This window comes from Eutrigla gurnardus, assembly GCF_963514095.1.
Source record: "Eutrigla gurnardus genome assembly, chromosome: 11".
In the NCBI taxonomy this organism is placed as follows: domain Eukaryota; kingdom Metazoa; phylum Chordata; class Actinopteri; order Perciformes; family Triglidae; genus Eutrigla; species Eutrigla gurnardus.
The window spans coordinates 25,647,936-25,665,403 of record NC_139925.1 but is presented as its reverse complement, the minus strand read 5'-3'; the positions used below and the strand labels follow the sequence as shown (position 1 = coordinate 25,665,403).

At 41.2% G+C, this 17,468-nt stretch overlaps 1 protein-coding gene across 6 annotated transcripts in view; it reads left to right on the top strand.

Annotated features, from left to right (window-relative positions):
- Positions 1 to 17,468, top strand: part of ltbp1 (latent transforming growth factor beta binding protein 1) — a 142,219-nt gene that overhangs the window by 101,050 nt on the left and 23,701 nt on the right. For all 6 annotated transcript variants that reach the window (XM_084021602.1, XM_084021603.1, XM_084021601.1 and 3 more), the window contains 7 exons: positions 893 to 979; positions 2,387 to 2,512; positions 4,075 to 4,200; positions 12,155 to 12,277; positions 15,584 to 15,709; positions 15,828 to 15,953; positions 17,322 to 17,450. In XM_084021602.1, coding sequence (XP_083877728.1) covers positions 893 to 979; positions 2,387 to 2,512; positions 4,075 to 4,200; positions 12,155 to 12,277; positions 15,584 to 15,709; positions 15,828 to 15,953; positions 17,322 to 17,450 — 843 coding nt within the window. The remainder of the gene's footprint in view (positions 1 to 892; positions 980 to 2,386; positions 2,513 to 4,074; positions 4,201 to 12,154; positions 12,278 to 15,583; positions 15,710 to 15,827; positions 15,954 to 17,321; positions 17,451 to 17,468) is intronic.

Below are 17,468 nucleotides of genomic sequence, written 5' to 3'. Positions count from 1 at the left end.
TATCCCTGCAGCCTTCCTGCAAAGGAGTCATTTGACACAGGGCTGCACGATATGCCATTTCAGCATCAACATTTTGGCATCGCATCACAGGACCTGTTGCTGTCTCCATGATACAAAGTGAACTGTAATGGTTCCCATTTTCAATCAAATAACATGTATTTAATCAGTCCAAAATCATAAATTTGCCTCAGAACAACATACAACATAGTTTGTCCCCTAGGATCATCAGATGTGTTTACCATCAAGTACCTACAGTCTAGGTAGGTCGCTTGAGGTAGGAGGTTCCCTCTGTGAGAGCTCTCTCCGGCTGGTCCAGGTCCTGATCCTGGTCTAGTGAAGTGCCACGTCCAGTTCTAGAGGGACTTGGAAAGGCCAGGGCCTCTACAACATGATTTGTGGCTCTATCTCTCTCTTTTTCTTTGCTGTGTCCCATAAATATCTGCACAGTGTGTGTGTGTATATATATATATATATATATATGTAGTCATCCTCCTATGAGAGAAGCCTTACGTTACATTACATTCCCATAAAACTGAACTGCACTATATTTCTAGGGAAACCAAGCGGACCACCGACGTGTGGTTCATGCTATAGTTTGGATTAAAATGAGTATGAAATATAAACAAAACAAACAAACGGGACACTAACATTGGTCTCCTGGTCTAGCCCTGTGTTTTTGACCCGTCCACCACCCAGACCTCCTCCTGATGTGGACTTCCATGTCCAAAGGACTCGACAGCAGAAGCACTGCACATTTTGACAGAAAACTTCAAGTAAAATAAAAACAAAATATGTAGTAATACTAAAAAGTTCCATATTTGGTGGTAAACACATGTTGTCTTAATACACTATGGGATTAATGTATATTGCTGCGTATGTTTTCATTTGGTAGAGGTTGTTGAGTGGAGCTCTCCACCTGCACCAGTGGAGATCCTCCCGTCTAACGCAGGCCAGGACATCGCCCCCACCCAGTCAGCCGGTAAGACTCTCCTCCTCCTCTGCTGCTCTGTAGTCTTCTCCGCTGTGGCCTTCTATTCTCAGTTAGTGAACAGCTGACAGCTCGCTAATAGAACTGTCCTTGGTGCGTACCGCGTTCGTACACACCGTCATGTTGTCTCAACCAACACCGTGTCCTTGGTGAGTTCCTGACAGGTCACTCGCTATAATAGTTAGACAAGAAGAATTTACACACAGCATTTGACCTTTGACCTTCTGGTGTTGTCCTTAGCTGCTTCCTCTGCTTTACGACTGTGTTTCAGCTCTGGTATTTTTAGCCTCATGACACATTTTTAAAGGGAATGACTCAGTTCCTTCACTTGATAGTGATCGTGTTACAGTAAGCACATTTTGGCCACGGCCTTGTTCAATAAGACAGAGTTGTTGGGAGCCACATCTCTTCAGTTCTGGTTGTTTCCTCCACTCTTTGTGCTAAACATGCTTTAGATGTGATTTGTATCCGTCAGCTGGCTCGATATTGATCTTGAGTGGAACAAGGCATGATACAATATGAATATTTCATGTCACAATTACCCTGGCTAAAATAATTGCAATTTGTGATATTATACTTGAAACTCTTAAAATGGCTCTTAAATATCACTTTACATTTGATCAACAACCAAGTATTTGAATTGTGTCACAGAAGAGATGCATATTTATTACTAAATATATTTGATTGTGAAAAACAATCAAAAAGTCTCCCTGCATAAATAACGGCTAATTACATTTTTTAAACTGTATGTTTGTATCCTGTATTTTTAAATCCGGTTCTCTTTTTCATAGCTACACAGCTTTCTCAAGTCACTCATGATGATATTATCATTACCATTATCGCGATCATTTTTTCATCACGATCGGCTGTGAGATCATATATTGTATTGGAGTGATTTCACTCCGAAATGTTGTCAATACTAGGATAATTACACAGACATAAATTATCGTAAATATGATTATTTGATGCAGCAGCTGGGCCATATCATCCTTAACTCAAGAGGGAACATGACCAGTTGATTGTTTTAAACAATTGTTTTATGAAGATATGAAACAATAAGACTGTCTTTTGGGAGATTGTCTTCATGAGCTGCTGTGGAGGAATCCGCTTAAATGAAGGAAAACAAGGCAGCAGGTAGGCTTTGTTATAATGCCAATTCAAAAAATCAATAAATGAAATGAAATAATGACATTTTCTTTATTTTATTCTGTTCATCTAATTACATGCACTCATTCCAATTCTTTGAGGCTACTTTGTGGTAAACATTGTGGCTTTTCTATTAAGCACTTAACTTGTGGTACATTAATAGCACGTGTTGTGCTCGTGGCCTTTCAAAGAGCTGCTGCTGTGTTAATCCTCTCTCTCTCTCTCTCTCTCTCTCTCTCTCTTCTGGCCCAGAGGTGGACGAGTGCCAGATCAACCCTTATATTTGTGGCCAGGGGATTTGTTACAACACAGCTGAGGGATACAACTGCCACTGTGATGAGGGATACCACCTGAATGAGGCCCAAACCACCTGCATAGGTGAGAAGTCCAGTTATGATCCTCTCGACGTTCTCATGCCCATTAATAAAATCACACAGCTCACTATAAGCAGTGTTGTGCAAGTTCACACTTTTCATGAACTAGTTCAAAGTTCAGTTCACACATGTTCAAAGTGAACTGTTCACGTTCATAGTTCATCTTTTCAATTCTGAACTAGTTCAAAGTTCCGTTTTTTTTAGGTGAGAAATGAAAATGAAAGACTGAACTTGTTTTTCAAACTATGACTTCAATCACTATGCCTACCTTCTAGCCTAAAACTGTTCAACTGCAGGGCAAACTACTACTGTACCATGTTTTTGTTTAGAAACGATGACATGTTCACATGTTTGCCTTATACAGGCAGCGGGGGAGGGGGAGAGGAGTGGGGGAGGAGAGGAGGGGCGGGGCCTAGTGAACCTGAGTGAGCGGAGTGAGAGAGGTGAAGAGGAGCGCTGCCCATGAGGACTGCGAGACGCTGCGCTTACAAAAAACTGTGAAGAAACCCGAGAGATTTTACTTACCCCTAACAACGACATGCTGTTTCTAAAGTGCGAGCAGGTCGTGTCACTCGACTCATCAGGAGAAAAAGAAAACGTAAAGTTTAATTAGACCGCAACATTGACGTTCGTCGTTAATTTCACACAATCTGAACTAATTCACGTTCAAGTTCTTTATTTACAAATGCGTTCAGTTCAAAGTTCACAGAAAAATGAATTTGTTCAATGAACGCATTCTTTGTGGACGAATTGCATTGGATTGGTCATAGTAGCTTTAATGTATCTTCAACAAACTGGCAACCTCCAGTTCTGAAAAGTGAAGCCAAGTTGGAGTGCCTTGAACTTGCATTATGTCTGCTGGCCATCAGGGAGAAACAAGTCTATAGAAGTCTATGAGTCTATGGTCCTACTTCTCTCTTGATGTATTATCTCAGTAAAGGATGTAAACATGAGTTTATGGTCTCAATCACTAGTTTCAAGTCTTCTTCAATCCAGCATGATGTTCATTTAGTACATTATGGTCCATTTAGAGTCCAACAGACCAGAAAGCAGGGGATGCTTTAGGGGGCGGGGCTTACCTGCTGATTGACAGGTCGCTACCACGCTACCAATGCAGTTAGCTACTAAGATGACTTTAACACTGAGCTGTAAAGTTGCCCTCGAATTATGAAGCTAACTTTGTTAGCAGCTTCACACCAGAATCCAGATGGATCCAGATCCAGTAAGGGTGCTGCTCTGCTGCTTGTGTTCATCAGATCCACCCGTTGCTCCTCCACAGTCCAAGTGGCTTCAAAACTGTAGTCAACAAACCAATGGGTGACATCATGATGCCTACGTCCACTACTTATATACTGTCTATAGTGGCATCATGGAACACAGAAACAATTTACTTTTTACCTCCATACACAGAGCATAAACAGAGCATATCTCACCATCAAGGAAACAATGCCCTGGTTTATTTCTGTATGACAAATCATTTTCTTTATTTTCTTTTAATATACATGTTTTACAACAAATTGACACATTTAATCACAGGGTTTATTGTTCACTGATGTGTGTGTCCAGATGTAGATGAGTGTTTGGAAAGCCTGTCTTCGTGCTTTGGCGGGCGCTGCGAGAACACAGAGGGCAGTTTCCGGTGCGTGTGTCCTCAGGGATTCCTCATCGATGAAAAGGGAACCAGCTGTTTTGGTACGTACCCACAACTCATGCAGCCATATCTAATTCTTTGAAATACTCAATTGTGGTCACTATTTTGTCTGTCTCTCACACATACACTATTACCTATGCATACTCAGGAACACATGCCATGCTGTGTGTAACACGAGCCTAACAGCTGCAGTAGAAACTGATGTAATGAGTCCTGAATGTGGAAGTGATACTCATCTATCTTGCCGTCTAAAGAGGACTGCTGAATATTCTTCAACAATAGTCCTTTCACTGAGTGCCTTTTCATGAAACCGCATGAATGACAAGGGTCACATGAACGATGAATATCTTGATGTGTTGAATGTTTATTATTTATGCAAGTTGGGTGCCTTTTACTTTTTTTTCATTTTGCCCATCACTTGGTAAATGAAAACACATTAAATCCACCAATGTGGTTGATATACTTTGCTCCAGAGAATAATCCAGACTGAAACTCTAAAACCTTGCCACTAGTGGCCCCTGCTCATTGCCCTTTAGCGGAAAAGTAGTGGATGGAACAATCTTCATGATCATATTGCTGGTCTAAGCTATTATTTTTTTGCATTTTTTTCCATGAAAAAAAGAGAAACAAGTACTCCCAACTGAGACAAAATAAATACGATCAAATAAAAATAAATACACTAACAAATGCAATTAAATGTAGGAGTTGTATCTACATGCACATAATCCATCCATCATCCATCAATCCATCCATCCATTGTCTACCGCTTATCCTGTATTCAGGGTCACGGGGGGGCTGGAGCCGATCCCAGCTGTTATGGCAGGTAACCAGTCTATCACAGGGCTGACATGTAGAGACAGACAGGTAACCAGTCTATCACAGGGCTGACATGTAGAGACAGACAGGTAACCAGTCTATCACAGGGCTGACATGTAGAGACAGACAGGTAACCAGTCTATCACAGGGCTGACATGTAGAGACAGACAGGTAACCAGTCTATCACAGGGAGACATGAAGAGACAGACAGGTCACCAGTCTATCACAGGGCCGACATGTAGAGACAGACAGGTAACCAGTCTATCACAGGACTTACATGTAGAGACAGACAGGTAACCAGTCTATCACAGGGCTGACATGTAGAGACAGAAAGGTAACCAGTCTATCACAGGGCCGACATGTAGAGACAGACAGGTAACCAGTCTATCACAGGGCTGACATGTAGAGACAGACAGGTAACCAGTCTATCACAGGGAGACATGTAGAGACAGACAGGTAACCAGCCTATCACAGGGATGACATGTAGAGACAGACAGGTAACCAGTCTATCACAGGGCCGACATGTAGAGACAGACAGGTAACCAGTCTATCACAGGGCCGACATGTAGAGACAGACAGGTAACCAGTCTATCACAGGGCCGACATGTAGAGACAGACAGGTAACCAGTCTATCACAGGGCCGACATGTAGAGACAGACAGGTAACCAGTCTATCACAGGGCTTACATGTAGAGACAGACAGGTAACCAGTCTATCACAGGGAGACATGTAGAGACAGACAGGTAACCAGTCTATCACAGGGCTGACATGTAGAGACAGACAGGTAACCAGTCTATCACAGGGAGACATGTAGAGACAGACAGGTAACCAGTCTATCACAGGGCTGACATGTAGAGACAGACAGGTAACCAGTCTATCACAGGGCTGACATGTAGAGACAGACAGGTAACCAGTCTATCACAGGGCTGACATGTAGAGACAGACAGGTAACCAGTCTATCACAGTTAGACATGTAGAGACAGACAGGTAACCAGTCTATCACAGGTAGACATGTAGAGACAGACAGGTAACCAGTCTATCACAGGGCTGACATGTAGAGACAGACAGGTAACCAGTCTATCACAGGGAGACATGTAGAGACAGACAGGTCACCAGTCTATCACAGGGCCGACATGTAGAGACAGACAGGTAACCAGTCTATCACAGGGCCGACATGTAGAGACAGAAAGGTAACCAGTCTATCACAGGGCCGACATGTAGAGACAGACAGGTAACCAGTCTATCACAGGGCCGACATGTAGAGACAGACAGGTAACCAGTCTATCACAGGGCTTACATGTAGAGACAGACAGGTAACCAGTCTATCACAGGGAGACATGTAGAGACAGAAAGGTAACCAGTCTATCACAGGGCTAACATGTAGAGACAGACAGGTAACCAGTCTATCACAGGGCTGACATGTAGAGACAGACAGGTAACCAGTCTATCACAGGGCCGACATGTAGAGACAGACAGGTAACCAGTCTATCACAGGGAGACATGTAGAGACAGACAGGTAACCAGTCTATCACAGGGCTGACATGTAGAGACAGACAGGTAACCAGTCTATCACAGGGCTGACATGTAGAGACAGACAGGTAACCAGTCTATCACAGGGCTGACATGTAGAGACAGACAGGTAACCAGTCTATCACAGGGCTGACATGTAGAGACAGACAGGTAACCAGTCTATCACAGGGCTGACATGTAGAGACAGACAGGTAACCAGTCTATCACAGGGCTGACATGTAGAGACATACAGGTAACCAGTCTATCACAGGGCTGACATGTAGAGACAGACAGGTAACCAGTCTATCACAGGTAGACATGTAGAGACAGACAGGTAACCAGTCTATCACAGGGCTGACATGTAGAGACAGACAGGTAACCAGTCTATCACAGGGAGACATGTAGAGACAGACAGGTCACCAGTCTATCACAGTTAGACATGTAGAGACAGACAGGTAACCAGTCTATCACAGGTAGACATGTAGAGACAGACAGGTAACCAGTCTATCACAGGGCTGACATGTAGAGACAGACAGGTAACCAGTCTATCACAGGGAGACATGTAGAGACAGACAGGTCACCAGTCTATCACAGGGCCGACATGTAGAGACAGACAGGTAACCAGTCTATCACAGGGCCGACATGTAGAGACAGACAGGTAACCAGTCTATCACAGGGCTTACATGTAGAGACAGACAGGTAACCAGTCTATCACAGGTAGACATGTAGAGACAGACAGGTAACCAGTCTATCACAGGGCTTACATGTAGAGACAGACAGGTAACCAGTCTATCACAGGGAGACATGTAGAGACAGACAGGTAACCAGTCTATCACAGTTAGACATGTAGAGACAGACAGGTAACCAGTCTATCACAGGGCTGACATGTAGAGACAGACAGGTAACCAGTCTATCACAGGGCTGACATGTAGAGACAGACAGGTAACCAGTCTATCACAGGGCTGACATGTAGAGACAGACAGGTAACCAGTCTATCACAGGGCTGACATGTAGAGACAGACAGGTCCCTATGTCTTTGGACTGTGGGAGGAAGCCGGAGAACCCTGAGAGAACCCACGCTCACAAGGGGAGAACATGCAAACTCCACACTGAAGGAACCCGAACCCGAACCGGGAATAGAACCCGGTCCCTCTCGCTGTGAGGCGAAAGTACTAAACACTACACCACTGTGCAATCAATACATTATTCAGCATTAAGCATTGAGACACTATGTGCTATGAACAACTGCAGGCTAATAAGCTCTGCACACTAACATGTGCATACTAATAGAATTATAAGTGAGTGGAATTTTGGACACTGTTACACCAGCATCTGCACCACCTCCCTGCTTCGTCCCCCTTATAGGGATATAAATTTGAGGCACTCTGTCATTACGTGGTTTCCTGCAATTTCAACGCAGCTTTCCCCACCCACCAAAATAATACTGAATTAGGGCTTCGAGGGCAAACAGGCATGATGGTTGTTTCCCCAGAGCTGCTATAAAATCTGTTCTCCTCAGCTGCAGAGGATGAGGGATCAGATTATGACTTCTTTGAGAGGTTTATAATAATATGGACATGCAACCAATGTATCTATTAATAAGATCAATACAAAAACAGCCTCAGGAGGAGTCTTGGAATCCCCCCCAAAAAAAGCTTAAGTGTCTGCTGCAAAGTCAAATAAGCAGAGAATGGATGTTTGACTCCAGAACCTGTCTGCACTGGTACAATTATTATACAGAGTACATTTTTACAGGGTTAGCACCATTCAGTCATGATAATAAAGATCCACTACAGCCATACGTCCAAAGGAAGCTGAGACATACTGCTACATATCATGATCAAGGTTTATTGTCATTCCACAACACTGGTTGCACAACAAAATGCAAGTCCATGTCCCTTTATGGTACACAAGAAAACACACTTCAAACAACTTTTAGAATGAAGTGCAGAGATTGATAGTTGAGTCCAACCTGAAGAAAAATGCTGCACTGCTGTCTGGTGGTACGACAGGAATTGTTATGCTTTGTGGAAGTGAAATATGGGGCTCTGTCTCAAACAGGATATTAAAACTCCCACTGAAAAATTAAAATTGGAATTTTGTAAAATAATTTTAGAAATGTGCAAAAAAAAACTCAAAGCAAAGAAGAAGTCAGTGTATTCCCTCTGGAGATTGAAATAAAGACATGTCATTGTTGTGGGATACAAAATAGGACTGACAAGGAGGCAGGCAGGTCTGAAAAAAAAAGAGCTTTAATGACAAAAGCTGGTTCAAAAGTGAGGGAAGAAAAACTAAGGAAGCAAGTTGAGGCCATACAAAGTGCAAAATACTAAAAATAAATAAACTCAGGATGAACTGAAATGGCATGAAGGCAACAGGCAGAAACGTCAAACTAGTGAAAAACACCAGAAATTAATGAGATAACAAGACACAGGTGGGCAGACATGAGAGCAGGCTGGAAACTGATTGGTGGAAACAAAGGGAAAAGAGCATGGCAGGCGAGAAACAATACAGGTGATACACAGAAAATAGGTGGAAAAGCACAATGCTGGGAAGTCAAACAAACACAGGACACAAGAGATCAGGGGCCTGTACTACGAAGCGAGTTCAACATACCAGGGTATCTTTCAGAGATCCAGCTTAAGTAACCTAACAAAGGCAATCAGAGATAAGCGGTCACACGAAGCTGGTTATCAACTCGTTAACTCAACCCAGGGTTTACCTGTCCAGCTATGAGCGCGTGCACATGAAAGAGGCGGCGTTTGCAGCATTTGACCAATCACATACATGGATCAGTCTACGGCAGCGGAGCGGCGTATTTCACGTACGAGGAGCGAACCATAATCTTACAGAAATACGAAGAAGTTAAACATATAATGCAGGCAAAAGCAACAGTTTCATCTGCCAAATGCAGGAAGGACAGCTGGCAAAAACTCGCCGACTGTGTGAATGCGGAAGTCGTATTAATAGTATTAGTAGTAGTATAATATGACTGCCCCATCATAAGGACACTAGTAGATCTGACTGATTTGAGTACAACGGTAACTTCGCTGATAGCTTAGCGGTAGAGTTACCGCCCCATATTACGAGGCTCCTTGCAGCGGCCCCGGTTCGAATCCGCCCTCCGGCTGCCTTTTAAATCATGTCGTCACTCTTTCTTTAGTCCCTTTAACTCTAATGATGTCCTTCAGCAATAAAAGGCCGAACACATAACTTTAAAATAATTAATTTGTTGCTTGGATGTATTCTTATAACGTGGTTTATGACAATATCAGCCTCATTCTTTCAGCTGCAATCCCGGCGGTGTAAAACGGACTTGGGAGCAAATCGAATAAATATAAAAACATGATTCAAAGTGGTCAGTAGGCTGTACGCTGACACAGAAAAGTCTTTCCCTCCGATAAGAATCTGTATCTCTCATATAAAACATCGTCAGGGACAGAAAAAGGGGTTTGCCGGTCTCTGTACACTCTATAGTTCTCCTACGAGACCCTCTCACGATCCACCGAGCTTCTTTTTTTTATATCGGCGCACCAAGAGAGCTGATTGGTCAGTCGGCTGTGTGTTTCTCCACGTTGATCTCTTATCAGGAACATAACCTGCTCCGGAGCAGGTTAGCTCCACAGCGTAAGTTACCATGGCGATCTACCCCGGTAAGAAGTGAACCAGCGTCGTAGGACGGAAAACCCAGAGTTAACGCTTAAGTTACCTCGCTAAGCACAAATCCTGCTTCGTAGTACAGGCCCCAGGAACTTCTCCCTTAGCAGGAACAGGATCCCCTTGATGAAGCAAAAGTCAGAATTTTTAAAAGTTAGAATTTTAAAAAGTAGGCAAAAATTCAAAATGTTTAAGTCCCAAAAAGATACAAAAAATAAATTGCAAAGAAACTGCTCTAAACAACAGGCAACCAGCTTTAAGAGATTAATTAAATTCCAATTGGAAAACAATAACAGTGGTAGGACTTGTTCAACGCAAAGACTGAGTGGGTGAGTGAGTGGTGGTGGAAGGGAGAGGAAATAATTAAGCCATACAACAGTCCTTTATAGAAGGCAATAACCCTGCTCACAGATGTTTGCATGACACTGCCAAGCTCAGGGAAATGTCACAACAGTGTGTGTGTGTGTGTGTGTGTGTGTGTGTGTATGAAGTGACTCTAAAGTAGTTCCAGATCTCACTCTTCCGTCATGAATAGAGTTCTTGTTGTCCAGTTCTGGTGTTGTGACAATTAAGTTCTTTATTGACTCTTTTAATTGCAGACCTCATTCATCCATTATGAATAAGTCTGAGTGTATTTCCTGTTGTTGTTTGCTGATATAAATACAAACTTGAAATTAACCTTTTCCTACCAGCAGGAAACCAGTGATCTGGTTTGTACTCGTGTACAGAGATCAGTGGCAATGCCAGTGCCAAGGTTCATTTTCATGCCCATGTAATGGAGGTTTCCACTTTCTTTATGGAGACACTTACCAAGATGCTCAACTTTTCAGTCCTTGTTCCATTTTTAATTCTTAATCCTTCTAAAGGAAGTTAACGCTTTACTAATATTTGGGTTATATTGTATTAGCTCTGGCTATCAGTAATGTTACTGGTAAGATCACAGAACAAGTTCAATAAAAAGAAGTACTAGAAGGTGGTGTCTTGGATATACTGTGGCTTACATACATAAAAATGTACAATACATAACTTGGAGAGTAATGTGTTCACAACTGATGGCCATAGCTAGAAAAATGGAATCCAAGTCGTAATAAGCTGTTGATTTCCGATGATGAACTAGTGATGACATGTGTTGGAGTCATCAGACAGACCCACTTTAAGCCACTATGATTTAGCTGCTGGTCAGCTGTGGTGGTCAGAATAACCCTATAAATATAAACTGCGTAATAACTGCAAATATCAAGTGCCATTAAAATAAGTTGTTACCTCATAAACATGCATTAGGTCTGGGCAGTGTTTGCATGAATGACATTATGGCTTTACCATTCAACAACCTGTTGGATTATTTTACCAAAGGGACTTTTTGATGCCTCCACGCTGGGGACAGCCAAGACCGGAGGCGTTATGTTTTCAGCTCGTCCACTAGCTCATTCTGTGGAACGCCATTTCTCAGGAACACCTGGAGGGAATTTCTTTAAATGTGACACACACGTCCACCCAGACTCAAGGATGTTATTGTTAGATTTTGCTGGTCAAGGGTCACGGTGATCTCATGTACATCCCATCAGTCTATAACAATAGTTTGATACGTGTCACATTGAAAGATAATCAAACTACATCACTTCCTGCTTTTATATCTCTTCAGTTACGCTGTAGGAGCTTATGGATCTGGATCAACAATTATTGAGTTTCAATGTTTACTTTACAGTTGATTTACAAAGTTTAATTATTAAAGGAAACTCAATATTGCCATTTTGCTCTTTATCAATACAATATTGACAAATTATAATATGTGACTCTAATTATACTGCCTGTGTTTACCTGCAGTGTTTTAATGAATCACAGCTCTCACTGTGTGTGAAAACCCAGTTATACAAGCTGCTTGTTCATTGTTCTTAACAAATGTTTTATAGCGATTGATTTACTAAGAACATGTACTTGTATTTAGCATGTAAGTCCTGAACCTTTACATTCTGTTAAATGTAATTTAGTGGTTCCACTGTTTGTGTTGTTTCAGATGTAGATGAGTGCCAGGATCAGTGGATCTGTACCAGGGGCCACTGCCAGAACACTGAAGGCTCCTTTATCTGTGAGTGTGGACCCGGCTTCAGGGTGTCCCCGGCTGGAGACCACTGTGATGGTATGAGATATAGTAGCCTACACATTATAAGCACCATTCTACACTAAGATAGAATTATGTATGACAAATTACTTTTTAAAAAAGGAGACTTACACCGCGCTATATTAAGTCAGGCTTACACACCTGGAGTTAATGTGTTATAGAGCCTGATCTGTATTGTATTTTTAGGGTCAATATGGATGTATCACATATTCACATAGCCCACACTGTTTATTCTGTTAGCTGTTACCCAAACACACCATTCATTCTGTTAGCTGTTAGCCAAACACACCATTCATTCTGTTAGCTGTTAGCCAAACACACAGTTCATTCTGTTAGCCAAACACACAGTTCATTCTGTTAGCTGTTAGCCAAACACCGTTCATTCTGTTAGCTGTTAGCCAAACACACCATTCATTCTGTTAGCTGTTAGCCAAACACACAGTTCATTCTGTTAGCTGTTAGCCAAACACCGTTCATTCTGTTAGCTGTTAGCCAAACACACAGTTCATTCTGTTAGCTGTTTCATTCACGTTTTTTAAGTTAATTAGACATAAAATGAAGTTGTTCCAACTAGTTTTTCAACATTATTTAAAAGTATTTGAAATGTCTACTTAATTACAATAATTATGAAAGACAAGTTTTTAAGTTGACAATGGTTTAAAAATGAAGTTGATCCAGTTATATTTTCTACATTTCTTTAGCTTTTTAAAATATTATTCATGAAGCTTTTATGAAATAATTAAAGAATTAATTAATTAATTCAACAACTTTTTTTATTTTGAAGTGCATTTGTATTTGATCCTGAAATTGTTTTATCACAATATAGCAGCTGATATTCAGTCTTTAAACAGTATGAAACGTTTTAACACACAATATTTGGGAGATACCAACAGAATCACATTCATTTTGAACATCTTGACATCTTACAGTTGTACTCCATAAGATTTGAGATACGTTGCTTCTTGCAGCCTCTTTGGCGGTAGATCCTGCAGGCGAGCCTCTGGGACTTCATCTCCCAGAGTTCTTTTGGAAACGCAACAGTCTCAAATGTATGACGTCAGTTGTGATCCTGTATTTTTCGCTCGTTGGCGGTCACTTTGATTCTTGATGACTTTCCTTCTTCACTTCCATTTGTTTTTTGTTTCTTTTTCTTGGGACTGGAAGTTGAATGTTCTATCTCTACCTGTTGAGCCTCCATTGTGAGTCAGCAGTAATGAAATGTACCTGGTCAAACACTTTAGACTAGAGGGAGCCTGACTCAGCAATTGGAAGTTACCAACTTCCCATTACAATGAAACACTGAATGCTAAACTAAAGGGTAGGATGGCCAAATTTCACTGCTAAATAGGGTTAGCTACATGAAGTTGTACTATTCCATCAACTTACAGGTGTAGCCTAACCTCTGTACACTAGTCCAGTATTGGTCATATCACATTTCAGAATATGCCCAAATTCATTGTTTTAATCGAAACATCTTTACTGTCTGAACATGTCCAGGCGTGTTAAGTTGGCAGGGGAGGGGACTTGAAATACTGAACTTAAGGTTGTGAAAAATTAAGTCATCAAGCCAATTCAATGAAGTTACTGCAACTTGAAATTAAGTTACGTAGAAGTTTGAGTTTAAATGACTCACAATATTAAGTCCATGTAATTACCAGCATTTTTATGTCAACACGACTCATAAAAATAATGTTTGTAACTTAAAAGTTGTATCTAAATCAATACATTAGAAGTTGCAGCCATGCATTTAATTAAGAGGTAGTAACAGATCCCCTGAATTATTTTTTAGTTTGTGTAACTGAGTCCAACTAATTGGATTCGTACTGTGAGTACGGGTCAGTGAACTCACCACATCACATTTTTTTCAACTTTTATTCCAGACACAGGAAGGTCCATAAAAATAACAGTACATATAAAAAAAAAACAATACAAAACATTTAAGAAGGATGCAAATGAAGCATCAGCAATTATAGTACAAAAAAAAACAGTGTTTTTAAAACACATGCAAGCTTCGGGTCCAATGTTTTCAGAGGCAGGATGAGTACCTTGTGTCACACTGTGCAACGTCAGAGACACAATAATCATGTTTTTAGACCCAGTCAATCTGCACATGAATCTATACATAACATTTCTCAGAACAGCATTAAAAGTGGGCACATTGCTTTATTCCACAAAGGTTTTCACATGCAGTCGACTGCTCACTCACAGCATTTTTCATGGAGGCTATCTCTGCACTTAGACGTTCAATGTTACTACTAACAAGGCAAGAGACATCAAGGCTTTTGAAAGTCACTGGTGGTAATTGGTAAATCATCCAAGTGATAGGACACAAAGCAAGGAGCATTCTCATCAACCTCATTCAGTATTTTCAGACAAATCTTAAAGTGATGGTTCGGAGTGAAATGGACCTTAGGTAATTTCCACCAAGACCTCCAGCCAAACACCCCCTCGGAAGCATTTTTAGCGATGGTCAGCAGTGGTCAAGATAGGGCGATCATCCGAACGGCTTCGTAATAGCGCGATGGTACATACAGTATATCTCGTAAATTTCCCCACTAATGATGCATGGAATGTTACCAAACTTCTGTAGTACACATAGGGTCTGTACTCACAAAACGAGGCATTTTAAAGTTATTAAGTACATCAGGAGTTTATTTAAAAAGAACACTTGCCTGATAGCTTCTACTGCTAAAGCTACGCTGTTTGCGTAGACGGCACGTCCGTGTTTACACAGCTTCTTCTTCGTTGGTGTTTAATGGCAGTCAGCGTATACCCAATGTGCCGTCTACGCAAACAGCGTAGCTTTACCAGTAGAAGCTTTCAGGCAAGTGTTCTTTTTAAATAAACTTGGCATCTTTCTGTTGTCCTTTGTGAACTACACAACGCTGCCTCGTGCCAGGACACAGTTCAAACAGGACCTGCTTGGAGCTTTCAATCCACTCTGTTCCAAAGTGATTAACAGCCATCAGAATAATGTCATCCTGGGACACAGTCTTCTGTTTAACAGCCAGGAAACTTAACAGTTCATCTTCCACGATAGTTTTGACATCAATAGTGGTTTGTTTGATAACACGCCGTGCCGCTGTGTCATCGTCGGTGGCCATCTTAGATCGCACGTCATATACATTGATAATTGTTAGTTTATTAATGTCAATTCCATGCTCACACATGACAGCGCTTCTACAGAACTGTTACTTTCTGACACCAGTTTGGCTCCGCCCACAAAATACGTCATCGCTGCTTACAAACACAAAACAGGTCTATTTCTCTAAATATCTGTTTTGACCTAATACATGCTGCTGAGACTGTGTGTGTACCTTCCAGATGTGGATGAGTGTTTAGAAGAAGCCAGGCCCTGTGAGGATGTCGGGGAATGTGTTAACAACATGGGCTCTTACACCTGTACCTGCCCCCGGGGATACCGGCAGATCAACGCCACCATCTGCAGAGGTGAGTGCTGCAGCAGGGATGCATCCTTTCACCACCACCAGACGAGTTTCTCATCTGGGATTTACACACACACACACACACACACAGTCTCAGTGGATCTCTGTCTCTGTCCTCCCAGATGTTCATGAGTGTCTGGAAGAACCAGAGCTCTGTTCCCCCAACAGCGAGTGTGTGAACACAGAGGGATCGTATCTGTGTGTGTGTGAGAGTGGATTCACTCCCAACCTCGACCTTACCTGTGATGGTAAGATTCAACTACATAGAAAAGACACACGTGTGCACGCGCACACACACACACAGACACACACACACATACACACACACACACACACACGTGATGGGGGTTTCATTCATTCAGAACTTGCTTTTAACTAATATATGACTGGTATCATTCTCATGTAAATGTTATTTAAAAATCATATGGGAGCATATTCAGGATAAAGGGCACCATATATATATATATATATATATATATATATATATATATATATATATATATATATATATATATATATATATATATATATATATTTAATTTAATGATCCATGTTTAGGGTTGGGAAATGATCAAGGATCAGCTATTGATCATTTCCACACCGGATTTCTATTCAACCTTAAAAGGCTATAATTCTACATTCTGAAATGAAAGTGATTTAATCAACTGGGGCACCATCCTTTAAAAAGGAAACATTTGCCAATACACAATTTAATTCAGTCTCATTTGATATACTTACTATCAATTAGGAACTTCAATTAATCATTAATTGAATAATTGTTAATAAAGGTAGATAGCCATCACTTTGACCAATAGGAGCACAGAGCTATCTGCCAGTAAGTTCTTGTGATAAATGTTATTAAACAAGTACATGTTTTTCTAGATAACACCTACATCAATACCAAAACTAAAAACATGTTTGCAAATCAAAAGCAATATAATAGTATTTAATTATAGTACTTATGATTTCCTTGTTCAAAATGTCCACCCACATAGTATATGGTTGACTCAGTTTACTTCCATCACTTTTCCTTTGTCATAATATGCATCCTTATGTCCATCCTCTATATCACACTTTGTCATGTCCTTTTAAAGCAAAATCTTTCCCTTCATGCATCTCCTGTCTCCTCCACCATGGCAGGAGTCTTGGCTCCTGTGCCAGAGCTCTTTTAATGTAATTTCCTGCCTTAGAAAAACACAGAGAAAAGAGCTTGAGCTGGCTGTCTAGACGAAGAAGGATATTTGTGTGATTTATACTGTTTGTGGGGAGTGTGAGTATGTGTGTTTATGTTCATGAACAGCAGCTGCTTCACTTACAGAAGTGTTCTGTTTAATCCACTCCATTCAATGTTCACCTTTCATGTCCTTGTTGGGAAGGAAATTAAGGAAAACACAGGAGACCTTGTGTACCCAGTGTTATTTCTGCAAAAATCAGCATTTCTATCTGAAGATGTTCACATACCAAAGTGCAATTTAAAGTGTTGCAATGAAAACATCTACAATAAAATATGAAAGGAAGAGATAATAAAGAGGGTGGTAATGTGTGTTAGAAAAGAAAGAATAGAAGAAATCCCAAGAAAACAAGACATTTCTCGGCTCTGTTTGTCTGTTCTGCAGATATTGATGAGTGTGGTCTCAATGAGACTCTCTGTGGACCTAGGGGCTTCTGTGTGAACAGACTGGGTTCCTTCCGATGCCTCTGTGAGCAGGGCTACCAGGAGTCCCAGGACAGTCAAGACTGTGTGGGTAAGTGTCCAAGTGAAT